At 47.9% G+C, this 27,299-nt stretch overlaps 1 protein-coding gene across 2 annotated transcripts; it reads left to right on the top strand.

Moving 5' to 3' along the window:
• Nucleotides 1-1,178: 1,178 nt before the first annotated feature.
• Nucleotides 1,179-27,276, top strand: TMEM45A (transmembrane protein 45A). Of its 2 annotated transcripts, none has more exons than XM_080375968.1 (6): nt 1,179-4,269; nt 16,227-16,436; nt 18,615-18,827; nt 19,542-19,726; nt 21,798-21,943; nt 26,987-27,276. In XM_080375968.1, coding segments are annotated over exons 2-6 (735 nt in total). In that variant the 5' UTR covers nt 1,179-4,269; nt 16,227-16,246; the 3' UTR covers nt 26,988-27,276. The 2 variants fall into 2 exon arrangements, with proteins under 2 accessions (XP_080232094.1, XP_080232093.1); XM_080375967.1 differs by having other exon boundaries at nt 1,181-4,269; nt 23,324-27,276.
• The last annotated feature ends 23 nt before the right edge of the window (nt 27,277-27,299 follow it).

The following is a 27,299-nucleotide window of genomic DNA, read 5'->3' as shown; positions in this document are numbered from 1 at the left end:
ATTCCCCATGCCAAATTGCTAGATGAGTTCAAGGGACTCTAACCAACTTGAAGTGCTGTCAGTTCCCCGTGAGTTACAGATTGTTTCAGGTACACACCTGCACTTGTCACAGTTCCTCTCCTAATGCAGAGTGGGGTGAGATGAGCTCTTCTGACTTTTTTTCTCCATAACTGTTTTTCTACATTCTTCTGGATGAAAGGCTTTCCCAAGAGGGTACATTTTTATATGCTAGGAATCAGCTTATTATTAATTGCTGATGAATGCACAGAGGGGATAGAAACTTGAAAAGGATACTCTTCCTGAAAGTTTCTTGCAGAATTCTTGCAGGCTACTTGTAAAAAAAAAAAAAAAAAGTACTTCAAACAAAGCAACATACTTCATAATTTTTAAAATTACGTTTCATGTAACTACATTGTTTTACTGATGGCAGGATCAGGCCTAGAAGGTTTTTTAAACTTTACAGATTTAAACCTGTATCTTCTAGATCCATGCAAGAGCCAATATCCCCAGTAGTGCTCCAAAACTGGGGCTATCGTAAGATGGGTCTTTGTATTGAAATTAACTTTTTATTTATTTTGCTTGTTACAAGTTGTATTGAAAACAGAACATCAATGTTTGCTTTCCCTCAAGTCACAGACAGCGCACGCTTTTGCTCTTTATTCAACTCTTGTATAAGCTTTGCAAGGCCGGAATTATTTAGCTTTCTGGGTGCTCTGTCTGGAGATCACTTACTTTATTCGGTGTCAGGTACACTTCTGTGCTACGTCTACTCAGCTATAAATTAGACGTGGTGCTACGAAGACACCTACAAACAGCAAATCTTGACGTTCCAGGGGAGTGGATCAGCATTTCCCTGCAGGTTTCCCCCTGAAGCATGCCGTGCCTGTGTCCTGCAGGCCAGGCCAGGCCAGCAGCCCACGGCTCCCCTGCACCGGTGCCGGCTCCCGGGACATGCCGGAGGCCGGGGTCTGGGCAGGCTGCCGGCGGTGGGCAGCAAGGGCCAAAGGCACCGAGCGCGGCTGCGAGCGCCCTGCGGAGACGCTTGGAGAGCCAGGTTAAGGGGTGTCTGCTCCTGCCGTTCGCTACGGTGCCGTCACGCCAGTGGCTGGGCTGGAAACTGGCTCTCCTGCCTCCCGGCGCTGCCGCTCGCCTCCGGGGCCACACTGCGGGTCTCACAGTAACCCCAGAACACACACAACTCCGATTTGTCTCTAACACTCCTGAGTATTTGGCCCAAGGCACAGGTGTGTGGCTGCGGGCAAACAATGGAGTACGGAGACACGAGGGATGTGAGTGCCAGGTACTACGACAGCCCTGGTGAAGCAGAGCTGGGCGCTGCAGCCATGCGGCGCGATAGACCCTGGGGCTCGGCACCGCAGGCACCTGGCCTTGTGACGTTTCCTTCAGGAACTCCTGTGAAAAGCCAATCAAGCACTACTTGCGAAGTCATCTCGCAGAGTTTGAGCTTAGCCATGAAGAAATGTTTTTATGACTTGCTTCAGCTCCATGTCAGCGAACAGCCAAGTGCCTATAAAAAGCCTCCTTTGCAAGTGTCTTCGGGACTCAAGCCCAGTGAAGATTCATTTAAAGTGTGCGCTGTAATGCTTTTTGTGGATGCTATTTACTTTGACCCCATCAAGAATGGAGGGATTCCCAGTTATGAAGGAACTTCCCAGGTAAAACCAGGAGGACACAAGGGCACATGGAAATAAGTTTGTTTGTCGGATGAGCAGACATAAATGATGCACCTGGGCTGCATTGTTCAGAAAATCTTGCTTTTCTATTTCAGACACCACAGTGTTTAGCTGCAGTTACTTGATAGCTTGTTCTTACTGAGCTGGAGATGATACACAAGTGTGATTACGTGGTCATTTTACCATAAAGCAAAAGCAATGTTAACCGTATCAAACCTTTCAAGTATTGAATGGTTGCCCAAAACCATTCATAGCACAGACCTAACGCTCACTACAGCATTAAGCACCTAAAGACAACTATTCTTTTGCTGAGGGACATGTTGAGCAGGAAGAAAAGTGGGATAGATCCAATATGTTACTATTTACAAACTGGTAAACTGGACCTATTAGTAATTTTAATTGTCTTTTACAATTGCATTGTAAGGAGCAATCCTGAACAGGCAGGAAAACAGTTGTGATATAAGCAAGTCTTTTTCACTTATTTTTACATATTTAGATTTTCTTGAAGGTATTTGCCCTTGTTTATATGAATTCTCAGAATACGTTGTCCCAGGAAGCAAAACAAGTGTTACATAAATTCTTCTCTTTTGTGACCAACCCGAGTTTGGGAAGCACGCGAAGCCCTTCCAGAGGGAGGTGGATGCTCTGTTCCTCCAGCTGGAGAAAGGGCTGGTTGCCTGCCTGTGTCTCAGGCACGCACCCTAAGCTGGGAACAGGCATGGTGATTTAATATCCTAACTTTGGAATAAGGTAAAAAGAATATGATGAAAATGAAGGAAGGTCCAAACTTGACTGGATGTAGCAGCACTGTTGGCCTCTTGCTGACCACCAGTACAAAAGGTGCTTTGTTGTTTCTCTAGTCCCTGGCCATTTTATAGAGTATTCTGTGCATGCACTTCTCTGCGGTTACTTTAATGCACACTGCAGTGGTCCTCATAGAAGTGCAGAACCCTTTCAGGGCTTCCGGGATGCTAATTGGAATTTTTGACATTGGAGACACTAATCATTACTTAGAATCACTTTTAAGTCATCTTAAGTATGGACGGAAGTGAGGAATCCCAGGAAGTGATTTTTGCTCCACGGCCAAAACAAACTCATCAAACCAGTGGTAAATATATGAGGTGATTACAATTATCAGTTTCATTGGCTGATTTAGCTTAGTCTAACTGAAAACTCTTCTGCAACAGAATGATACCCATTAGGTAGGAATTAATACCATTACATGAGATGCATTCTGCCATCCAAAAAATAAATTGCAGAAGAAGTCACAGCCTGGGAAAGGGGAGCAGCTGCCATAGAGGCCGGATTTCTGGAACACTGCTTACAAAGAGGTGGTCCTTCTGGAAAATAGTGATTGCCTTTTTCTCTGTACTTATTACATCACCCAACCTGCAAAGACATCTGCTTGCCAGATGCGTAAGGGTATTGCTGGAGCACTATCTATCTGATAGTGAAAGTGTTGCTTTGTACGAGAGAGGAGGGATGGATGGAGCCGCCTGAGAAGATAACTGAGAGTGGGAAAGCGCCAAAGAGAAATGTACTGTGGACCTAAGTTTTGATCTTTACATGAAGTTAATTTCATCCAAACAAGTTCCCAAAGCAAAAAGCTTTGGGATCATGAAAAGCAGAAATCTTAAATTAGGGGCCCGGGGTGGGCTGGGTTTCTCTCAGAATGTAGCTCAGGCCCCAGCCAGCCGGTGGGGACAGTGGCACCTCGGCCCAGCAGCCAGGCTGGCAGCGCAAGAGCTTGGTGCTGGCTGGGGGAAGGGTCAGGGGGCTTCTGGTGCAGCTGAAACAGCTTCAGGTCCTGATTATCGCCACTTCCCGGCAAACGCCTCGAAGGAGGGTTCCTCCGTATGTCGGACTGGAGGATGTCACCGGTGCTCTCTGCGGTGCAGAATGCGGTGCCTTTCATTGCGCGGGGAATGGTGCAGTGATGCCCCTCACGCTGCCTGCTACAGCACGGCATTTGCAGACAAAACCGCGGCTTCACCCTTTCCGTTTTATTTTTAGCCGTTCTCCTTTGGGATGCAGAGCTCTGCCGTGCACTCCCGCGACATTACAGCACCTACAGCCACGGGCGCCTGTCTGCGCGGGGGGCACCGGCGGGGAACAACGGGAAATGCCCCGGCGCTGCGGCGTGCCGCGCTCCCGGGAGGACTGTGTGTCAGGTCCGCCCGGGACAGCGGAGTCGCGGCCCCGCCGCCGAGCGACGCCCCGGGCCGAGCGAGCCCCGCCGCCGAGCGAGCCCCGCCGAGCCCCCAGGGCCGACCCCCGCCGCCGTCCCGGCTGCCTTCCCGGGGCAGCGAGGCGGGGGGCGGGCAGCGCCGGCCCGCGGGACCCCGCTTTCCCCAGCCCCTTTCATTGGGCTCTGCCCCGGGTCCTCCCCGGCCGGGCGGGGCCGAGACCGCCCGCCCCCCGCGGGGCCGCCCGGGGAACATCTGGGCGGCCGCGGCGCAAACATCTGGGCGGCCGCGGCGCATCCCCGGCGGGCGCGGCTGGAGGGTCCCGCGGGCGGGGGTCGCCCGGGCCAGCAGCGGAGCCCCGCGGCGGGGCGAGGGACGGCGGCGGCGCGGTAAGGGCAACGCGGCTCGGCAGCACCGGCCGGAGGGGCGGGGGGGGTGGGGTGGTATCCCCGGGCGAAAGATCCGCAGCGGCCCCCGTGAGCCTTCCGCGGGTCCGGCCCCGCGCAGGGAGCGCGGCCGCGGCTCCCCCCGCGCAGCCCGGCTTTGGCACCGCGCAGCCTGCGCGCCCGCGCAGCGCCGACCCCGCCAGCGGGGCTTTGGCGGCGGTTCGGTACCGTGGAGCGGAGCGGGATGAAGCGTCAGGGTGTGAGCGAAACGTTCGGTCTAGGTTTAAGTTTCTGGCGTGATTTCTCTTTCCCTCCCTCCTCCTCGGGTGTCCGGAAGGGGGGCGCACGTCGAACTGGCATTTCCAGCAAAACCAAGGGAATTCAATGTGGCCATGGCCACCTACTGTATGGGGGGAGCCCTGAGGGTGGGCTATCTCAGCCTCTCTGTTCTACTGCAAAACAGAATAACCCTTGGAAAAACACTTTCAAGCGCTGGCATATGTTACATTTTGTTTCAACTTCTCAGTTGTGAATTGTATTCTGCTCCCCTAAGAACACTGTAATACTGAACGTGGTATCCAACATTTCATTGTCTTTCTGATACGTGGCTTTCTGAAGTTTCAGAGCTTAGGAACCAAAGGACTTCAAACAAAGTATGCTTAATTTTTAAGCTGGATATTTGATGATTACATTACATACGTAGGACTTGCGATTTCTCCAGTCTGTGTAACTTTGCACCACCTTACATTACCGTTTCTGTAGACCTCTTTAAGTTACGGCGTGTGTTCTACTGCAAGTCACCTTTTAATTGGTAAAAGGGAGCAATTCCAATAGCCATTTTAGACGCAAATTCACCACTGACTCTGGAGCTGCCTTTCTGAGGTTCGCTCAGATGCCTTTTGCCACTTTCCACGGTTGCTTATGTGGGCTTTCCCTGTATTCTTCGCTCTACAGATGGAGCTGGGTAAACCAAACAGATTTCTCTCAGTTGTGGAAAGTGTGGGTAGAAATAACTGCTGGGGAGGAAAAGTCAAACGAACCATGAGGAGTGGCTTGAATAATTATGCCTGTGTTTAGGCAGACTGCTCTCTGTTTACTCTTTCTTACACATAGAATCTGTCTGGAAATACCGTTTTGGTCTGTACTGCTAACGGCCAGTGCAGCAGGACAAAAATGGGCCCCTTGTTTCCAGCCTGAAGACTATGCGAATCCAGGCTTCTCCCTGCCAGAACTCTTGTCAACTGGCTCCTACTGTATTTCTTAGATGTGACCAAACATACTCATGCTCACTTGCCATTGGCAGCAGCAGTCATTTTGATCGTCTCTCCCTAGCTCTCCCTGAGCAAGGCAAATTCCTAAACCTAAGGATTATAAATAATTAAACTTTTGTTTTTAAAATACCTTCTTTTTTAGTACAGTGCCAGTCTACTGCAGTACTCCTGTCTTACCACATAGCATGAGCCAGACCTTGAGTTCTGGCATTGCTTTTTGCTCCAGAAAATAAAAAAGAGACCCTTCTAATCATTTTACGTCTAAATCAGGGCCTGCTATAACATTTTAATGCTATCTGAGCAACATTCCTAATATTCTTGCTAAAGACCTTGCACTTGAGATATTTCTGAGGTACAGAGTGTAGCATCTGTAATGGCAGTGGGTTTGGAAGAGTATACAGCCCGTTGCTACAGCTGCTGCTCTGATTGAATTACAAAGCTCCTACTCCGTTGCTTTACTCTTGCTCCCTACATTAGTTCTGTTGTCTGAGGGGCAGCAGGAACCAAAGCCGCTGCTACTGTAGCCCTGCGTTATGGAGGACTCTTCATTTTCTGCTAATCTTGCCTTAGCACTAGCCAATGCCCATTTAGTGAGTATGAGGTGGTCCCGTGAGGAGGAACTGTACCTGTTTCTCTGATGCATTTTGATTTTTCTGGCTGGGTTAGCTCTCAGCCAGCCATTTCTCCCGGCTGTTATCAATGTTACAGACTGCTTTGCCAGGGCTTCCATTTGTTCATTAGTGTTTCTCTTTCATTTCCCCTCCACGCAGCCTTCTGCTGTTGAGAATGTTTCCCCCAAGCGATAGCTGGTAGTGGCAGTGCATTTGGTCACCCTTGTGACAAGCACACCAAGCACCCTGGTCTTGACAGGCAAGACTGTAAAGAAAACTCCCAGGTACAAAGGCAAGTCAGCCAAGGCAAAGCTCTAGGTGCAAATCCCAGCTGTTCTGTTGCATGGCTTTGTGGAAATCACAAAGCTTTTAATCTTTCTTTTTCTTCTTATCACAACACAGTGTTGCAAGCCCCAAGCATTCATATAATCGGTTATGGCATCCAAATCCATGAGACTTAGACATTTATTCTGAATCACTTTGCCATCTAAGAGCCCAGAGGGCTCACACTACCTGACTGCACTCCTCCGTAGACAGGCACGATGGCTGTCTTAATGCATCACTTAATTTCAGAAAGCCGAGGTTCCAGAACAAGTGCCTGGATCTCAGCAGGAACAGACAGCAGAATGCAGCACCATGTCCCAGTAGAAGCCGATATTCTGGACACATGTGCCCCTGGTTTCCAGTCTCCTCCCTAGCAGGGGACAGGAGAAGTTCAGCTCTTGCAAGTGTCACCTGCTTGTTGCCCAGGTGTGAGCTGTTATGAGCATCGCATTGGGTAACTGAGCCTGTTGGCAATTTTTTGGTAAGAAAACTCAGTCCTTCCTATGAACGCCATCAAGGACTTATTGATGCTCTTGCATTTGTTGAGATGTGCTCCCTTCCTGTTTTTGTCATCTTGAGACTATGCTTAGGATGAAAGCTTAGTGGTATGCACAGCATAGCATGACACTTCTGCTTACCGTATTTTATTAGTGTTTGGTGGTTCTCTAAAGTAGTGTCTTCTTTGTAATATTCCAGGTTCTCATTCACAGGCTTTGATCACCGCGATATCTGGTACTGCACATAACAATGAGAAATCTTAATGCCTTTTCTGCACAGTCACTGGTAGTTAGGGTAAGGGAGCAACCCTTGAGACCAAAGAATTATAAATCATGCTCAGGTCAGCAAGCCCTGTCCTTCATACCTGAAGATCTGTCCTCCAAGAACAGAATTCCTCACTTTTGTCTTTCAGACCTGGCTTCCTTGCAGGTGGAAAATACTATTTTAGACCACATAGCGTTTTCTCAGTAGACCCATCCCCCTTTTTTTTTTGATTGTGCCTTCTTGCCTTCAAGAAGCATTTGGAAATGTAAATAACGATGGCAGCAACTTCTAAGAGCCTGTAAGGAGCTCTCTAAGTGTCAAATGCAGGTTCTGTCACAGCACAGGTGGTCATCAGCATTTATTAAAAATGTCTGTCGTAGTCTAGTGGTCCTGTGAACTTTGCTTCTCTATGACAGCCTTCCACTGAAGCCCTGACACTACTGTTGAGACACCATAGGAGGAGGTCCATGGAGGGGGTACCAACAGAAACTGAACCGTATTTCATTTTGTTTCCTCTCCAGAGCAGGGCTCTGATCTCAAAACCATCAGTAGGTATATCAGACTTTGTCTCCCTTGACATTTTCCTGGCCTGTCGCTCAGGAAGCAGGGAATGTATAGGTAAGCACACCTGGGACTAGAAGGAGGAGCTAGGGATTATACCCTACAAAACCGTTTTTTGTAGGTTATCCAAGGAACAATCTTCTTACTGGCAGCGTGACCTCTGCTTGACCACGGACCTTCAGGAGCACCTTGTGTCCCTCGGGGGTTGTTCATTGAAGCGACTCCAACAGTGTTAAAGACGATAAAAGGAACTGACTTTAAAAAGAGAGAGCATATAGGAATTTCACCAGCTTGCCCAATTCAGGTTAAAATCAGGAAGCTGAGCCCAGCACTGGGTGGGCTGGAGTGGGGAGCTGGTGTGGGGTGAGAGCGAGGAGCTCCCGCAGCCTGGCCGTGGGGTCCCGCAGCGCATCCTCCCACTGCCACGAATCCTCCCACCGCTGTGCATCCTCCCACTGCGCCGCGTCCTGCAGCGCTCAGCTGCTGCCGCACACAGCCAAACACCTGCCACAGCGTGCCAAGCTGCCAGGAGCCCAGCATCGGCAGCACCGCACTGGGAGGGAAGTCCTGGGCTGTGGCCCTGTGCGGGGACAGGGCTGTGACCCTTTGGGGACAGAGGGCTGTGGCCCTCTGTGGGGATGGGCATGCTGGGCTGCGGGGGGACGGCGGGAGGCCACCCCACAGCAGGCTGTGGCTACTGCCGGCTGCAGTGGGCAGGGGCGGCTGCGGGGCCCGAAGCCAGGCGTGCTGGCGTGGCAGGCAGCGCTCGTACCGGCACTGGTTTACTCACGTTCCCGTGCTGTTTCACCCTTTAGTTCCGGCAGTGGTAGGAAATACCAGGGTTTATGACCAATAAAGAAACCATGAATCTTTTGCAGGAAAAAATGACTTTTATGTAGCCCATGCAGCTACAAGATTTAATTTTGTATGTGTATGTTCTTGAACTTGCAGTGATCTGATAAAAGGCTCCAAACTGGCAGTCCTGAAGACCAAAACTTCCATCTCCACACAGTGGCAGCTGCTCTGGTACTGGGAGCCAATGGTGCAGTTGTTGTGGAGTGTTTGTTGTCCCTGGACAATCCCTGGAGATACCCTGCTCGGCTCTGGGAGCAGAAACAGAGTCAGCAGATGCACGGAGAAAGGGGGAAGCAAGCCAGAAACTGAGGGTCATGAGAGATGAAAAAACACAGCGAGGAGCACTGTCATTGTTTAACCCGGCCAGCAACCAACCACGCAGCCACTTGCTCACTCCCCCTTAGTGATGGGGAGGAGAATTGGGAAGGAATGTAAAAGTCAAGGGTTGAGATAAGAACAATTTAATAATTTAAACAGAAGAAAGGGGTAAGAACAACAATAATAACAATAATAATAATAACAACATGGAAAGGTGGGGATAAAAGAGTAAAGCAAAAGCTGTGCATGCAAGCAAAGCAAAGCAAAGCAAAGCAAAGCAAAGCAAAGCAAAGCAAAGCAAAGCAGGGAATTCATTCCCCACTCCCCACGGGCAGGCAGGTGTCCAGCCACCCCCAGGGCAGCAGAGCTCCATCACCTGTAACGGTTACTTGGGAAGACAAATGCCGTAACGCCAAATATCCCCCCACTTCCTTCTTCTTCCCCTAGTTTATATACTCGGCATGATGTCATCTGGTATGGAATAGCCCTTTGGCCAGCTTGGGGCAGCTGTCCTGGCTGTGTCCCCTCCCAGTGTCCTGTGTCCCCCCAGCCCTCTGGCTGGCAGGGTCCAAGGAACTGAAAAGTCCTTGATTTAGTATAAACATCACCCAGCAACAACTAAAACCATCAGTGTGCTGTCAACATTGTTCTCACATCAGAGCCAAAACACAGCACTGTACTAACTACTAAGAAGAAAAGTAACTCCATCCCAGCTGAAACTAGGACAAGCACTGGTTGTCAGAGGGCTGGGAAGGACAAGTACCTGGGAAGGAGGAGCTGCTGACAGATGCAAGGCACTGACAAACCAGAGCAGTTCAGGTTGTGGGCCCAGACTCAGCACTGGGAGGCTGTGCCTTTGAGTCCCTCCTTTTAACGCCACTATATAGATTTCTGATCATTACCTCTTCGGGAGTTTTGGTTTTCATCCCTGTGTTGTAGGCCTGAAGATTTTATCAGGGGTTGAATTCTTCGCTTACAGGCTTCAGAGCTGCCTGTTCATGACATTACCTGAAAATCCTTCTCTCTCACACCCTTAAGCCAAGAATATCGAGGCTGTACTCTCATTTTTTAGCATTTCAAGGAGTCTTGACTCCTGCTTTCATTAGCACACACAGCACTTCATTCCAGTTTCATTGTGGGGGAGCTATAGGTGCCGGCTGAGTATTTCCTTAACACCAGAGCAGTGATCTCATCTGGAAACATGGGGCTGTAGTTGCTGAAACACTTTCAGTCATGACATGAAATCGGTGCTGTATTTAGTGAACAAAGTAGTTACAGCAGACATGGCTTTCCAGAGCAGCATGGCTCTCCGTGATGGGTACCATTTAATGGCTGCAGGATAAAGGGCATTTGCCTTGTGGATGCATCTTTAAGTGCAAGTAGGAAACTTTGGAACTGAAGTGAACTTGTTGGTGATTTTCTTTGTCTTAGATGCATTCCAGTTTGCTGGATTCCAGTTTTTGGTAAAAGCTGTATGATCACAGCTTGTGCACTGATTAGAAAGCGTATACAAATGTGGTGTTTCCTCCTCTTATCTGGGTGCATTATTCTCACTGACATCATGATAGATTCTTGCAAAATAAACATTTTGTATCAAATATTAAACTACACATCACTGTTGCCTAATCTAGCCTATGAGAGGAAAATAACACTTCGGTTTCACCATTGCAGTAAATTTGCTAATGTTTAATCTTTGGGTTAAACTTTTGTTACCATATGGTTCTGCAGCAGAAATGAAGGCACTCCAGCACAGTGAGTTTGTGGCCTTGTAACCTGTCATTTCTGGAAAAAACCCACATTTCTGGTTGACAGTCCTCTCAAGTGCAGGGCTTGATAAACACAGGAAATTGCAAGGCAGGCTGCTGGGAGAGGAGCGGGGAAGGGAGCTGTGCCGCAGGGCTGGCTGACTCGGTGGCTGCTGGCCCCACCGGTGCAGGGTGCGCTGCCTAGACCCTGCCATTTCTTAGAGGGAAAAGGGGAAAAGGGGAGACCGATCTGGTCCTGCAAGCAGCGATTGAGAACCTGTCTGAATAACCAGCTGGTACAGCTAGTCTCTCCATACCACTCACCATCCTGCCTTAGTCCCCACATGGGTGGCCTTGAGAGATCGGGAGTCAAACTGGAAATGCTATGAAACATCCCTCCCAAAAAAGTCAGAGGATGTTTAAATCAACCATGTAAGTCTGTCTGTTGCCTGCCTTTCATGCTTCTGCTGGTGTAAGTAAGATAATTTTCAGGCTAAAAAGACAGCTTTCAGTCCTCACAAAAACACAGACCTTTTCTCGAATGCTCACTTAGAAACTGCCTTTCTCCACCCCCTCCTTTGCCAGCAGGTCCCCCTATTCCCTTCTGACCCTAAGAAGTAAGGTGCAGCCTGAACCGAGGGATGAACATCCCAGGCACACAAAGCATTACTGCTGCAGAGGGAACTTGCAGGCAACCATCAACAACCTATATTTGGTCAGCAAAGTTTGAATGTAAAACACTTTTGCAATACTGTGCAGCTTTCTAATTGCTGGAAAAGCCCAAATCATGCAGGCAGAGCTTTCTGTGACTACCGCAAGGCAAACCGTGCCGGGAGTTTTCACGTGTGAAAAGAAAAAAGCATCTCCCATTCACAAGTAGCTGTAAATTATTCTCATTCCTTATTCCAATTGGCTGCAGAAAGGTTACGTGGTACTTAAAATTTATAAACTACTTCAATTATAGAGTTTATTGCCATAATTATGCCCAATTACCTTTTTCTCCAGTTCCCCTGCGACCATGGGCCCCTGGGCAGGGTTGCCAGGATGGGGGTCCAGGGTGAGGCTGGTTGGGGCAGTTAAAGCCTATGGGTGCCCTTGAACCCTGACAGAGCCTCCCCTCCTGGCATGCCCCACACCTCCCAAAAGCGGGGTTTCAAGGAGTACTTGCTGGGGAAAGCCTGCGTCTGGGCTGGAGCATGCACCTCGTCTGGCTCCTGGGCACGCTCCTCAGGGGGGTGGTGGTGGGGAACTTCCCCTCAGCCAGAGTCCAAAATTTGCTGGTGCCCTGCCTGCTGTGGCGCCATGGCTGGTGGTGGTGGTGGGAGGGTCCTGGGTGGTGAGATGTGGAAAGCTGAGAGAGCCTGCCGGGGGTGCCGGGGCACGCACTGCTGGGAGCGGGGGCGACTCCGTCAGAATGGGCAGGGGTCTGTGTGCACTTGCTGGAAAGCCAAACCCTGCAGGCACCAGCACCTTGGCTTTGCCTGGCAGCGTCAGGAGCAGGGTCTGGGCAGGGCTGAGGTTCGCAAGCAGGTCAGCGGCTGCAGGGACGCATGCGGCACCTGCTGTGGTGGCTTTGGGGGGCAGCGGAGGGAGCGTGGGCAGCCCTGGCATGGCTGAACCCAAAGCTCATGGCACCAGCTGTGGGGCAGCCTCCAGGTTTTCTCTGCTTGCGTCTCTGGCAGATGATGTACTCTAGGGAAGGTGGTGGGCAGCAAGGAAGGTTTGCTGCTGAGAACATGGCTGCAGCTCTGCCAGCACCCCTGGCCCTGAAATCGCTGAATAAAAGAGGGTCTGGGATTTGCAGGTCTTGCAACATCAGCCCTCTAGTGATTTGCTTACTAGCTTATGAAATAAAGCTTTGTAAAAAAACCCAAACCATCAAATTTATTAAGTATTGTCGTAACATGCTGATGCCATCCTTTATCCAATAAATAGCACCTCGGCTACCGAAACTGGCTGGCTCCCAATCCGTGCAGGAGAGCTGGCAGGAGCCACACAGGGGGATGCCAAAGCACAGCACAGAAAGGCAGCAGCCTGCAGTCCTGCCCCCCTCTGCCCTCACCTCCTGTCGCACCCCTGCCTCACACCTCCTACAGCCACCCCCGATCCCGCAGGGCAGGCTCCGCTTACCCTCGCGCATCCTTATGCGGTACCAAGCCCCACCATGCAATGCCCCCTGCTTCGCTTGCAGGCAAAACTGTCACATCAAAACCGTAGGTGGTGGCAGTTGGCTTCTAGCCTGGTCGAAATAAACTCTTAAACCTGATAAGAGAAAATTCATGAATCGGGAAGTTTAATCAGTTTAAGGTGAGCTCTGTCGTGACGTTTTCAAGTTTACTAAGGAGTTAAAGTATAATTTCTGAAGCCAACTGTATTGGGAGTGAGTGTTCTGAAGGTCTGCCACGACAGCTGGCTGGCGGACTGCACTGCCTCTTTCCAGAGAAATTCTGCAGATAACCCCCAACGTCTTTGAATGAACTCAAACTGAATTTTACACTCTGTAAAACTAATAATATGTGATTGTATTGTTTATAGCAAAACCCCCCAATTTTCCTGGTTGTGTTTGGTTTATATTTGACATGCAGCACTAGCTGCTGTGTCAGTCCTTTGCTTTTCTTCTTTTCCCTTGTGTTGAAAGGTAAAAAATAGTTTTAAGCAGAGTATCTCAATGGATTACTCTGATGTAGGGCAGAAAAGTCCTGCAGTGATTAGAGCTCTAGGTAACCCAGGTGTGATTTTACAGTAATTTGAGAATTGCCTTTGAAGTTTTGTGTACTGTGCACTACAAATGACATTAACACGCTGTTCTTCACCTGGCTCTTACTGCGGCTGTACTCTCACAGAGGGAGGCGTTTCATAGGGTTAATTCACCTTTTCAATCCAGTATCTTGCTTTGATATGGGGTGCAGGGTAAACTGTTCCATTTGGAGTGCTCTGTACCCACCATGAATGACGAGATATCTCATGAATATGTTTTTTCTAATGAATGGTGTTCAATGAGATCAGACACAGGGTGAGGAAAGGCTGCCCCCCACTCCTCCCCTCTTCCTTTCATTCAGAGGAGGGAAAAACCCAACGTGTCTGAAAAGACAGCAGTGCCTTTCAGGCCAGCAGATTTTAGAAGAACCAGAAATCAAGGCTTTTAAAGCAAAAGAAGTGTTTCAAAGTTTAAAGCAAAGTTTAGGCGACTGCCTAAAACTTCAGTCTCTGTTAGTGCTGCCCTTTTCTGATGCAAACAAGGGTGCAGCGAGTACTGGCAGTGAGGCACGAGGCTCTTTGAATTAAAGGTGTCCCAAAATGACGTACCTCTTCTGTGAGATCGGGGGCTGGATCCGACCTGTGGGACTGAGCTCTCCAACACACCACTGAAAGCCCGACTGCGCTGGAGGCTGCTGGAGAGCGAGCAGGGCTTTCCCCAGCTGCAGATAAAGCGCACAGGCATCGGCCCAGCAGGGTGTCATGGGTGGCGGGGGAGGCAGGGGAAGGGTCTCCCAGGCCTTGGACCCCTGGCTGCCACCCCCTCCTCCTGTGGTGCCTAGCCGGCCCCGGGCCGGGGGATGCTCAGCCCAGGAGCAGGATGATGGCACCACTAACTGTGCTGCACCCCGGGGCGGTCAGAGCTCAGTTCAGGTTGCTGGGGGGAGAGGTGGAGGTGCTCAGCACCATGCTGGTGGTGGGGTGCCCGTGCTGCCTGGCGGGCCTGCTGCTGCTCCCGGCTCTCGTGGCTTTTGCTGCTGTGACCCTGGCGACCACCAGCCCCCAGGCAAGGCAAAGGCCCCCATGGCAGCGGGGCACGGCACCCCGGCTTTTCTTCCCAATGGGAGACAAGTGGCGTGCAGGAGCCCTTCTCCAGAGAGCGGATGCCCCAGATGGAGCCCTTCACGTGCCATGAGAGTGCACAAAGGCATCCGTGGCTGGCCCTGTGGCTGCCCCATGGCTGGTGGGTGCTGCTGCCCCACGGCACCCTCACACCCTCATGCTTGCCGCCAGGCCAGGTCTCCACGGGCAGGTGCAAGCCCCAGTGGCACCTGCAGGGATGCGCCAGGAGCCGGCTGGCTTGAGCAGCCAGCATCTCTGGTACTTCGGTAATCCTGCCCTAGAAACTAGCCAAGGGGAGCTTTATCCAGGCAAAGCTTTCAGAGCCCACTGCTGTCCTCCTGCAGCCCTTACACAGTGGGAAAGATCACCTCTGGGAGCAGAGGGGATGGTCAGCGGGGGCAGGATCCTCTTCAGCATCCCTGTTTCAATCACAGCCTGCCTCGTGCTACACATGAACTGTCTTTTTTTTTTTTTTCTCTCTCTTTTCTGGCTATGTAGGTCATCTCTCCTCATGCAGTTGGGTAATAGTCTTATGGCAGCTTCAGGACCTGTGCATGTGGAAAAGTTTCTCTTCCAAAAAACAAATAAATTAATGCTTTCAGTGGAGTTTAGCCTCCAGAAATAGGAGAGGGTTCATGCTACGTGACTAGACAGCATTACGTGAACTATCTGCAAGTACTCCATGGCCCACAAGCCACAGTTTAAAACTTCTTATGCAGAGCTGACCATAGGAAATACTTACTGACACGAAAAATATACCAAAGCCTCCATGTTCTATGCATAACTGGATGGCTCCAGTGTAGTGTGGTGATAGGATTTTTGAGCCAGCAATGCCAGTAACAGAAAGTACAGGTTGCCAGCGCTTCTGAAGTGGTTCTTCTTGGTTGTTGCCTGTGCAAAGTTTTAGTGTGCCTTTGGGTCACGACGCAAAACAACTCAGTTTACAATAACCTAAAGAAAAATGGCAGTTTAACGTTAGAACTGTCATTTTAATGAAGAAGCTATCAGAGCTAACTCTCCTAAAATCTGGGACAATGACCCAGAATTACTAGGCTTTATTAGTGGCGCTGCTTCTAAATGACTGTATAACACTGTCCAACTAATTGCCTTATCACGCAGTGCACTTGATAATATGGGTCTAGTTGCAGGTACATAATTCACCTCAAGTATTGAGAATGACTTGATGTTTGTAAATCATAATGAGACATCTGGATTGAAATACAAAATACAATTTATTAGTGAATAGTCAGCCATGGGAACTGCATGCAATTAATTTTTCCTTCAGCTGGGTATTGACTTGATTTCTGTTTGTGGAGTAAAGAAACATAAAAACCTGTCTAAAGGTGAATTGTGAATATTCATGTTCTCTCTTTTGCTAGTACCGCTTCAGCAGCATGACATAGTGCACTATGGCTTTTTTTCTCTCTACGTGCTGACAGCCAGCTCTGTGTTTCAGGCCAGCTGCTTTGCAGTTGGGTCTCTCACTCTTGTTCTGCAAAGCTGTGAAACTGGGGAAACTGGCTGGGTCTTTGGAACAACCAGGGGAGGTAAGCACCCAAATTTAGTTTTAAATAAGGTGTGAGTACTTAATTCAGGGACACCCTTTTGACCTGTGCAAGGAGATACTTTGAAATCATAACCCACAGAATTCCCCAACTATTTCCATAATCAATCTGCATTTGTTTCACCCTCAGGTATTGCCTAGCAGAAGACCATGGGCAATTTCAAAGGGCATGCCCTCCCTGGAAGCTTTTTCCTTCTTTTTGGCTTGTGGTGGTCAGTGAAGTATCCACTGAAGTATGCCTGTCGAAAAAACAAGAACATTTGCTACCTTGGTTCCAGGGCAGGATTTCAGCGCCTGGAGTTTGTTGAAGGGATCATCAAAGCTGTCTTTGCCCTCATTGGTAAGTAAGGTAGACTTGGGGCAGCAGCAAAAAGTCTGTGCCTTTTAACACTTCTTTTTTTAAAAAAAAAATTTTGTTCTCTGATGAAATATATCTCATAAAATATTGCATTTTGTTATTTTGTCCTTTAAACATGATGAATCTAAGAACTAGTGGTTTCCATCCATAGCGCTCTTCTGGAGCTTCTTTGATGCCTCCTGACTACTGCACAGCTGGTCCATCGGAGTGTCCATGTGATGTGCACTCCTTCAGGGAGAGGGATGAGGGGTTTGGGCAAGGGGCTCTCACCTGCAGCCTGGGAGCACCAGACTGCGGGGACACTGATCTGCTGTTTCAAATCCAGCTATCTCAGATATTGGCAGCCTCCACTGAGCTGCTGATAAAATATGTAAATGCAGATGCTTCTTCATTGCCATCACTCAAAAGTGAAAATATGCAGAAAGAAAGACTGAACTCCATCTTATTGCTGCAGGACTGTTGCAATGGGGTTGGGGATGTTGCTTCTCCGCTGCTGTGGACTGGTCTGAGCACAAGCCCACGGGGGTGATTTAGGGAGCTGTGCAGCTGGCTGCAAGCGCCTAGTTCTTGTTCTCATTCCAGCATGCTGTATGTTAGCACTTTACCTTTACAGGGTAAGTGAGCTAAATAACAGGGGACCTGGGGAGCTCAGCAGATGTGGCTCTCAAGTTGAAAAGGATCTTATTTTTAAGTATTTTTAGATTCTTAGATTCTATCTATCCACCCTTCAGATGCTCATAGTTGCCTGGTTTCTAACCAAGGTGCAGGCTGTGCCGAAGTCTTGTTCTTGCTTTTCTTTCCTCTCCGGGTTGTATCAGTTAGGATACATCAACGCTGAAGTGATGCTGTGCATACAGCTTACTCTTTGATGTGCCTTGAAGAATTATCAAACCCTGAATAAAGGTGTTCATTTTGAGGTGTGAGTGGGGACATCTTTCCTACAAATCTGTCGGTGTCTAGAAGTAGTTGGGCAGCTAAAACAGTCATCTGGTGTTTTTATTTTCACCCTGAAACAAAAAGCTATTATTTTAATGTATGGTCATTTCTTCCAGTCAAAAACACGGACCAGAAAGCCTGGATAGGACAAACAATAAAAGCAGCAGCAGGAGTAAACTGTTCTGTTTCTGTGTTAGGAAAACTTGAAATTAAGGTGGGAAAACACTGCATTTGCTCTGCAGCATGTCTACTTAGCAGGACACTGACCCACGTTTTATAAACAATATAATTAACTTTAATGTTTTGAAAGCATAATGTATTTTAAATCCTTCCCAAACTTCATTGATCATGTAAAGTATCTAAAAGCAGCTTTCCCCTTGCTGGAGTACTGCAGCTAGCTAGCAAGACACCGAGGGGCCAAGGTAAGGGAGGTGGTGGAGCAGCAATCCAAATACGAACTTGGTATACGCTCTCATGGGACCTTTAATAGATTGGCACAGGGGACGGATTGCTTTTTATGGCTTTGCAGGAAACGTCCCCTTTGAATTCAGCGTCTGAACTCTGCCATCTTGCACATCACAAGGGACTGAAATAGTAAATCTCTCTTTTGGGGACTTCAGCATGTGTTATACTCATGTTTGAACCACTGGGAAAGGCAGCTGAAAATTTCAGTCAGACAACTACAATAGCAATTGTTTTTTGGTTGTTTTTTTGTTTTTTTGTTTTTTTTTTTTTTTTAAAAAAAAAGCAGCATAGAATAGCTGTCTCCATTTTCATGGGTGGAAACTGCAAGATGCAAACAGTCCCACCAGGAGTGGAGCTGCAGCCTGGTTTCCTCTGGCTTTCTCCTCTCTGGACTATATGAAGCTTAATACATGCTTGAGTTCACTCTGTGGTCTTTCCTTCAGCAAAGCAGCTTATTTCATCTCTCCACTGCCTATTTTCTTGGAAAAAAAATGTATTAAATTAATATCTTTGAGGCCTCCATGCATTTTCACTTGAGTTTGGACAAGATGTTAAAAACTTAGTTGGGAATGACTGAAATGGACAGGAGGGAGCAAAACATAGTGACCACCCAGAGCAATCCTCAGGCAGCCAGACTAAACCCCAAATTGCCTGGTGCTATGCTGCGTGGGGATATACCGTTGCCTTATGTAAAGACTTAACATCAGTCTGTACCTAAAGGACCAGGACAAATGGTTGCACTTCTCGTTTCATGCGCAGGAATGGTGGCTGAGCAGTTTGTTCCTGATGGACCACATCTGAAGTTGTATAATTATGAGGAAAAACACTGGGATCACTTAATGAACTGGCAGCATGCCACCATGTACCTCTTCTATGGCATTTCGGGGTTGGTTGACATCGTGGCTCACGGGACCAGTGCACTGCCAGTGGCCATGGACAGGATGATGCTGTCCTTAGCAGTGTTTATTGAAGGTCAGTTTACCTCTCCCTGCAGAGGTGCATGTGAAGCTTGCAGAGGGGTATCGGTCTTTGGTCTGGGAAGGTCAAATCAGCATTAGAGAATGAGCCTGTGGGAGCTGGTGTTTAGCGCCCTGAAACGTGTGGAAAAGGTCTGTCTTTGCCCTGCTTACACTGCTGAGGGCTCATCTGCACTGCAGCCCAGAGCACCATCACACAGTGTAGAGGTGCACGTGTGCTCTCCTAGCTGGCTCAGACAGCAGCAGAGATGTTGTGTAAATAGCAGCACAGGCCGGTTTTGGGTAAGTGCTCAGTAGCTTCAACATACACACTGACACGGGACATAGCTTGTTAGCTGAAGTGCCTTTACCTGCACAGCAGTGGCACCTTGGCACTGCACGGGGACATGCTCAGTTTATGGTTTCTGTATGCACAGTATATCTCATAGTATCCCTCTTGTTACATTGCAGAGACAGATGAATTAGACTTTTTCTTAACGTGTTTTAATTGAAAGGTGACAGAGCTGTGGCTTCCCGTGCAGTTTCCTGGTCTGAGCTCGAGAGTGGGAGTACAAAGTATGTAGGCATTGGTCTTACAGAACTACTCTCAGTTCAACTGAGAGGGTGATGTTGGCAGAGAAATGTCAAAGGCTCACTGTTTTCTAAAAGCAGATGCAGGGACATTACAAGGGAAGAAAATATCTTAAACTGATCACTTAATTTATTCCAGGTTTTCTCTTTTGCTACCATCTTCATGGGAGAGCCATGCTGGATGTTCATGTTCATCAGTTACTGCTGTTCGCTGTCTTTGGAGCTGCCGTCTGCGTATTTCTGGAAGTTTTCTTCCGTGGCAGTATCGTGCTAGAGATGCTCCGTACAAGCCTCTGCATATTACAAGGCAGCTGGTTCTGGCAGGTAGGTCACTCTTCTGCCTTAGGAATTTCTTCTTTCGCCAAAAGTAAGTCATTTACCCCTCTGCAGAGGTTTCACAGGTGATAAAATACATCCTTTCAGCACAGACCTCAAAGGACTCATAGAAGACAATACACTCTTAATGTCCCTTTAAAGAGAGCGAAGTATTTCTCACATACATTTTACACAAGAAGCAGCAGCCATTTTACTTTTAATGCCTTTTATTTGAATCAGTACAAAAGCTAAGGTGGTTTTCTTGAGCTGTCCCTCGCTACAGTCACTGGCCATTCTCCAACCCCAGCCCGCTGGCAGGGGCTGGAGGCAGCCGTGTGTGCTGCCCTTTGTGGAGTCTCCTGAGTGCTGCCCGTGGGGTCCCTGGCAGGCGCGGCCAAGCCCTCATTGCCATTGCCGGGCTCAGAAGGTATTTAAGCTCCTGATCCGCGTTAAGAGGTTGAGGGATGTAAAGCCTCCTGCTTTTCCAGTGCTCTGGAAACTGAGCAGAGGTAGCAGCCAAAACTTTACTGTTTCAGGGACGTGGGTCCCCCCAGAACTTTTCAAAATGCAGCTTCCACACCCCCACTCACCTGTGATTCCATCCAGTTAATAGATGTTTGGCAGCGACACTTGCTCTGCTGTCAGACCAAGAGAGAACGTCTGAACTGCTGCGATCCTGTAACAAAGAAGCAGGAGTGCTAGTGCTGGTGTGTGTTTCATCTTATAGAGGAGAACTGAGGTCACTCAGTGATTTGTCTTTCCAGCATGTCTAGACTGGTTTCCCTTTTTTATATGCTGGCCAGACACGATGAATAAAAACGTTTGCTGTTCCTTAGGAGAACTGGACACTCAGCACCAAATCAAATATTTAAATACTTGCTCTGGCAAGGTGACAGACCTCTGAAACGGCAGTGTTTTTCTATAAGTGAACCTGAGAACCTGGTTCTGCAACATTTGCTGTTTTATTTTCTTGTTTGTAAACTTTTCTTTGGTGATTCAAGAAGCTTTACATAAGAGGAATTAGATGCAACCATTTATTCTTTGTTGTCTGCCTAGTCTAATTTTAGAACAAGTTATTTCTTTAGCTCTGGAGACAATGTAGTTTCTGTTTCAAAGTAAGAAACTGAAGAACTAAAAATACAAGAGATTTAAGTGTGGCTTTTTTCACACCCACATCAGACTTCAACCATATGTGGGACTGAAAACCACGTACTGGCTGCAGCATGACAGGCTTGTAAAAGGCAAAGGGACATTCTTTCTGCATCATCAACACCCTCATTCATTGAATTCTCTGCACGGAAATGCAAAATGCACCCCTCCCCTCCTCCTTCCTCTCCTCTTCTTCCCAGCACCTAAATCCTCAGCTAAGCTGCTGAGTGACAGCTTTGGGCAGCACTGGGCAGCCAGAGGGACTGGTGCTTGTCACGCAGACCTTGGTGTAGCCACAGGGCTGCCAGTTTCCCAGCTTACGCATTAATACAAATTTGATCTTTCCCAGCTCTGAATAAACAAATCAGCTATGTATTTCACATGAGCATATAGCCTGGGGAGAGAGAGCTCCATTTGTATGTGATTTCAAACCCTGACCTTTCTCTGGATGGCCCAGAAGAGACAGACTTATGGTTTGCCTTTATTTATTAATTTATTATTCATCTTCCGAACAGTGTAAGGCACTCCCAGGCACCGTTGGGAAGAAGTGAGTCAGTGCAGACGGCCAGGCAGGTGTTCTGGTTGGCGACGTGGTCGCGGTGCAGATGGTGCAGGGCTGAGCACCAGCCCCTGCCCTTACAGGATGCAGCTGTGGCTGCGGCACTCCGCGCAGGGTCCTTAGTTCTCTGGGCATGAGCAGGGGACTCTGGGACCGTCTCTGCATCTTCAAAGGCATTTCTGCAGAGAACCGTGTAAAATGATCCATCGCGTCTGAGTGTGGCTGTAAAATTTGGTTTTAATAGTAACCACAGAAATAATCAGCACTAGAAGAAAATGAAACATCTGCCGTGTGATGGCGTAGCAGAACACATGCTACTGCATAGGATATGCATCAAATGGCATGCGCTAAATATCTTTTATTTTATTGTAGATCGGCTTCGTGCTTTATCCTCCAAATGGGAGCCCAGAGTGGAATCAGACAGATCATACTAATATGATGTTCCTGACCATGTGCTATTGCTGGCATTATGCCTTTGCTTTTCTTATACTTGCAGTGAATTACACAATCGTCAGCTGGTAAGTGACTTGAAACACTAAAATGTTGGAGATACTTAGTCTAACAGGAGCTTTATTTTAGAAGACTTTCACTGCCAAATCAAAGGGTTTGTAGGAAGTGATTGTCTTGCAAGGTAAAATTGAAATAGATGTGATCAATGAAGACAACATGACTCATTGCTTCAGTAGAACGGTGAAAAGCATTCATAATGTACAGTTCTGAGAGCATAATGCTTCTGACATAAAGTGAGCTTTTTTTGATAGTCTTCCCCATTTGTAAGTGCCTATAAAGTTAGAAGCAGGAGAGGCTTTTTTTTCCCTACAGCCTCTTCTCAGTGCTCATCTCTACTAATTCCAATGGCTTAGTCAACAGGCTTCATGACTTATCTTTGGGGATTATGGGACAGGTTCCATTGCTAGCAATTTCCTGTGATCAGACAAAATTTCTTTTTCACTAGCTAGTTTCATCCCCTAATTTCTGAAGTTAGCCCTTTTCCTTCCAGCCCCATGCTAATTCTGACAAAATTCCAACTGCGGTGTCAACTTGGCTGTAAAAATGAGCCTGATCCTGCCATGTGTGATCACCTTCTGCCTGCAGGACCCTACCAAGCCTTGGCCTGCACTGTCCTAAACATGCTTCTCACCCCTTGACTTTACCCCTACCATCCTAATTAGCCCTATCTAATCATGCTTCAGTCCTACGTGGTCCTTGCAGCCTTGCTTTGCACCGAGGTGCCAGTTCTGCGTGGCTCTCAGTCCGAAAGGCACCAACGCTCAGGGCTGGGTAGCTCTGCTGTGTGACGGATGGCAGCTGTAGGGAAGGTGACGGCAACCCTTACATCCCCTCTGATCTGGGGGCAGCGGCTGCAGCATCAGGCAAGGCTCCCAGGGTGAGCAGGGCACACTGCGCAGTCCTCCGTGGGGACGCTGGCCAGGCTCGCTCTTCTTCACAGCTTGACAGTACTCTTCTGAGCGAATGCAGCTGTTGGCCTTGTGCCTGCACAACACTGAACTTTCTAGATGGTACGCTGAGGTTTGCTTAGGGTGTACGCTCTTAGCTGTGTTCACAGGAGCAAGCTCCTACAAGCAGTATGTTCAGGCGGCATCGCCAAAGGCAGCACCTACGGGTGCCATGGCACAGGCTTGCCCTGCACAGCAGCCGCTCGAGCTAACACACAGGTATCTACCACCAAGGCCCATGGTTAAATTCTGCCCAGATTCTGCTTGAAGTCACTATGCCCTCTTTACAATGTCTTCCACAGTGGCCCACCACGAGCTTTCACAGATCAGTCATCCTAAGTCCCTGGTGAAACACAGGAGTTGAGCAGGTTTCTACCATGTGAAAATGGCCAGATGAGCTGTTGAGTTACTGTTGTCAACTCTCTTTTTTGTTGTTTCCAGGGCGGTTCGCTCAAAGGTTAAGCAGTCCCAGTCCATGGAAATGGGATTACTGAAAACATCTGAACGAGATCAGGAGTCAGAAGATGAAATTTAGTATGAATGTGGCTTGAGTAGTTTACCCACTCTACCATTAGGCTAACTGATACCTCATTTCTAGGCTTCTTTGCCATCTTACTCATTCTTTACTACAACTCGTTACGCAAATATCATCCCCTGTATACTGTCTACATCTACACAGTTACATCTTTATTTTGTGGAGGGCAAGCTTGGTACCAATTTGTGATGGCTGCACTAGTACCTTGCTTATCACAGGCTTCAAAGAAAACCAGGCTAATATCAGACAGATGTGGCTGGATGAGGTGGCATGCTGAAGGCTGTGGGTTTGCTGCATTAAAAGCTAAGCAAAACAGTTTCCAGCTGCCGCTGAATGGACGACTTTCCATAATTAGGGTGTCCAAATAAGAGTGTTTGTTGCCCTGCAAGTAACTGTGCATAAGTAACTGTGCAGACCTGGAAAACAGTAGAATAAGATAAAAATTCAGAGTCTTATGGCTGTCGTGTAAAAACTTCAAGCCTTTGCTTGTGGCTTTATGTTAAATGGAAAGAACTACTCGGTGCAAACCTGTTCAGTGTTTCCCTGAAGAGCGTGTAGTGTGTTCACTCCCACAGAGCTATGAGCTTGGTGGGAGAGGCAAAGAGGTGAATGATGATGAAAAGCCACTGGAGTTACTCATGTCATGCCTAGACGGTCCTGCTCCTTGGACTGAAGGGCAGTGGCAGTGACTCTGCTTTCCCTCAGCACCTGGAGCAGCTTCTTTTCCAGAAAGGCTGAATGTTGTCCAGTGGGGCAGCACCCAGCCACAAAGCCAGCTTCTTTCCCAAAGTTATTTCCCTTCCTTTGGTGGAATTTGTGGATTTCTGCAGGTTTTATAGCAGAGACGTGACTGGACCCTGCACCCGGGCCAGGAGTGGGCAGTGCTGGTCTGTGGGCAGGAAGGGATGGATTTGCATCCTTTTCCCTGTGCCACCCCTCAAGCGCCAGGAAGCCTGCACAGCACTGCACAGTGGGCTGTTGGAGGGCAGATGTTGCCTTCATAGTAGCTCCGTGCCCAGCTACCCACCAGTCAGTGAATTAAAAAATAATATTGTTTTTAATTGCATTTATTTTCTGCACCAAAGCTGGTGTCTTGATCTCATGAAAAGCAGGGTGCTCTCCCCAGTGCTTAGCATCACTTGGGATGCGTGCCAGCCTCAGCAAAAGGGAAATAACTGACCCGTGACAAAAGACATCAGAAAACAATGCTGTTTATGAGGTCACTGCCCCCAAAGGGCAGACTTTTGAAACATCACTGGGCATCACTGGCTCTAAAGGAGTCTTTCGAAAGACTGTTCCCATCAGCTCGTGGCACAGCAGCACCTACGCTGTTTTCCAGAGGCCTGAGCATGGGCTGGTGCTGGGAGCTTGGGCCGTGCTGCGTATCCACCACTGGTACGGTGGCATTTCTGGGCAAGAGCCTCTTCCCTTCAGGACTCCTCCTAAAAATGTTATTTTCTAAATATTTTCAGAAACAGGCTAGTGCAAGGCAACAAATTCTGTTTAAATGGTGCCAGATCATGAGGTTTGGTTCTGCAGAAGTGTGTTTCTTCTATTATTCAAATATTTCCAGATGCTCCCAAGGGAATGCAGAGCTGGACTCTGGTAGATGAACGAGAGTTGTAGAACCTGGTCCCTCCACTTTTGAGTTTCCTTTATATTTTTTCAGTGTGAACCAGAAAAATGAGTGGCATGAAATTGCTAACTGCAGTAAGAGGATTGCTTAAAAAGTTAGATAATAAAACTATAGCTCAAAGGGATCCCAGGACTCCGGGAAAAAAGAAAAAAAGGCTTTTTCTAAAGCTGTTTTATCTTTGATGAAATATAAACATTCCTTTCATTTTTAAGATCTACTTTTTATCTCCCTTTTGTCAAGGAGCACCTTCCTTAGCTGCATATGCTGTTAATGCTGAATTTTAGCCTGCCAGGTTTGGCAATGCCTTTCCAAAATCAGTGATGTCATTTATTCTGAAGAAGATCTTCAGAAAGTACTTTGCTTCTCATAGGTAGGAACAATGCATGTTTCTTCACTACTTTTCTTGATAAGTATATTTAATACTGTACAAATACTAAGGTGCTGTATGTCTAAAGTGACAACCTAAGCAGGAAGAAAAGCATGATGAACTGGCTTAGCTTTCATATGTCTTCTCAGAAGACGTCAGTTTGTCATTTCTTAAATTATTTTAGATCTTTGTCAACTATTGTGAAATTACACTTGTAATCGGGTGCCAGATTATCCAGATGAATTTACTTTGGAAAGCAGGAATAGTTGGCTCACATACATTTCTGTGTTTACAAACGTAAAATGGGAAACTGCAGATTGCTAGCCAAAGATCAGCACTTTTCTTAATAGTTGTTTGCCCTTCTTCCATGACTTTCTCTGAAGCATCTTGGAAATTTTGCAAACATTACTGAAGCCTGTCTCAGGACATTCTGTAAGCTAAGTATTGATATGGCATTTTGGTAGCTTCGCATCTCAGCTTTACAGTTCTCTCACTGTAAATTCTGAATTAATTGATATTTACTCTGCTCTGCAAATCTAAGACTTGAGTTTCATTACTGTAGTTCCATTAAGATCATATTTTCTGCTGGCGTAAGCCAGAAAGAAGATCCACAGCTTTGCTGAGGAGCTTGCCCTGTTAACTGCAGCAGGGACGCAGCGGCCAAATGCAGTATGTCACTACACCCGGCAACAATCCTGACTTCATTGCACCACATTACTCCTGTCTCTAAATGGCTAGGATTTTTTAAAGGGCATAGTTTTTTTTCCTGTTAGAATGGCTGGGGTACAAAGCTTCTGCAGTGCTGGGCAGTGAAGATGGTGGTGAAGAAGGAGAACTTGGGGATTATATAAAAGTCTGCCGCGATAAGCCAAAATCAGTTAACGAAGTGAGCCTCAAGGGATTCGATAACCGGAGTGAGCTGTGAACATGGAGGGTGCTTAGCAAACTCTCCTTTTGAAGAAACTGCTTTTTCAGAAACCAGAAGTGCCAGTCCTCCAGTGCCATGGGCAGGAGAGTGGCTGCCTGCCGCGGTCCCTCCTGTGGCCACCCCAGCCTGGTGGCCCTGGCTCTGTCCTTACCTCCATCCAGCTGGGGACGCGGGTCTGCGCCTTTCCTTGGGAGAACACCTGGGCAGGACTGGCCTGCAGAGTGGTATCACCTGGATCTCCCTCTGCCTCCCTGCTGTGAATCTCCTGTACACCAGCAGAGAACTGGACCAGTAAGCCCATCAGGTGCACCTGCTGGTTTTTGGACAGCCACGTTTAGCACAGATACAGTGAAAGAAGCCTGGCCTGGGGGCTAACGCGGTTTGTGACCCAGAACTGTAGGGCAGGCTTCTTGCAAAAACTCTGTCTTTGCATAAGAGAAGGTGGCATTGCATTATTAAGCTTGAAGAAATGCAAGGAAAAAGAGGTCTTGAAGCCTCAAGGCAACAGCAATCTCTTGGATTTAATGTTTAATACTTACAGTACACAAAGAGTGAGTGTCATAGTTTTGTGCCTGATGTGGTTTTGGTGCCACAAAGGAAAGAAACACCCTGTTTCAGAGTGGGGTTTTGCCTTGCAGAACACCTGACCCATTCTTCTCGAGCACTGTTCAAAAGAGACACCTGGGAACAGCAGCGGAAGGCACCTGTGATGATGACAAAGGTACAACCTTCAGCATTTCACTGGCAACAGATTTTTCTTGAGTTGAATGGGTCTGACAAGTTTACAAATGCCACTCAGAAAAAGGTAGCTGCTCTCAAGAAAATTTAACTTATTGTTAAATATCGGTGCCTTTGAACAACCATATGGTAGTTTATAATAGACAAGATATGCTTGTAATTTTATTTAAATAAAATGGATTTATTCATATGTCTGTCATGTTTTCACGGGAA

This window comes from Falco punctatus (genome assembly GCF_963210335.1).
Source record: "Falco punctatus genome assembly, chromosome: 2".
In the NCBI taxonomy this organism is placed as follows: Eukaryota; Metazoa; Chordata; class Aves; order Falconiformes; family Falconidae; genus Falco; species Falco punctatus.
This window is presented reverse-complemented; position numbering and strand designations above follow the sequence as displayed.

Bases quoted from the DNA above. Each gene is read 5' to 3' on its own strand.
- TMEM45A (XM_080375967.1), top strand. From the start codon at position 16,247: ATGGGCAATTTCAAAGGGCATGCCCTCCCTGGAAGCTTTTTCCTTCTT. The intron at 19,727-21,797 runs GTAGGTCACTCT...ATTTTATTGTAG, and splicing joins AAGGCAGCTGGTTCTGGCAG to ATCGGCTTCGTGCTTTATCC. The intron at 21,944-23,323 runs GTAAGTGACTTG...TGTTGTTTCCAG, and splicing joins AATTACACAATCGTCAGCTG to GGCGGTTCGCTCAAAGGTTA.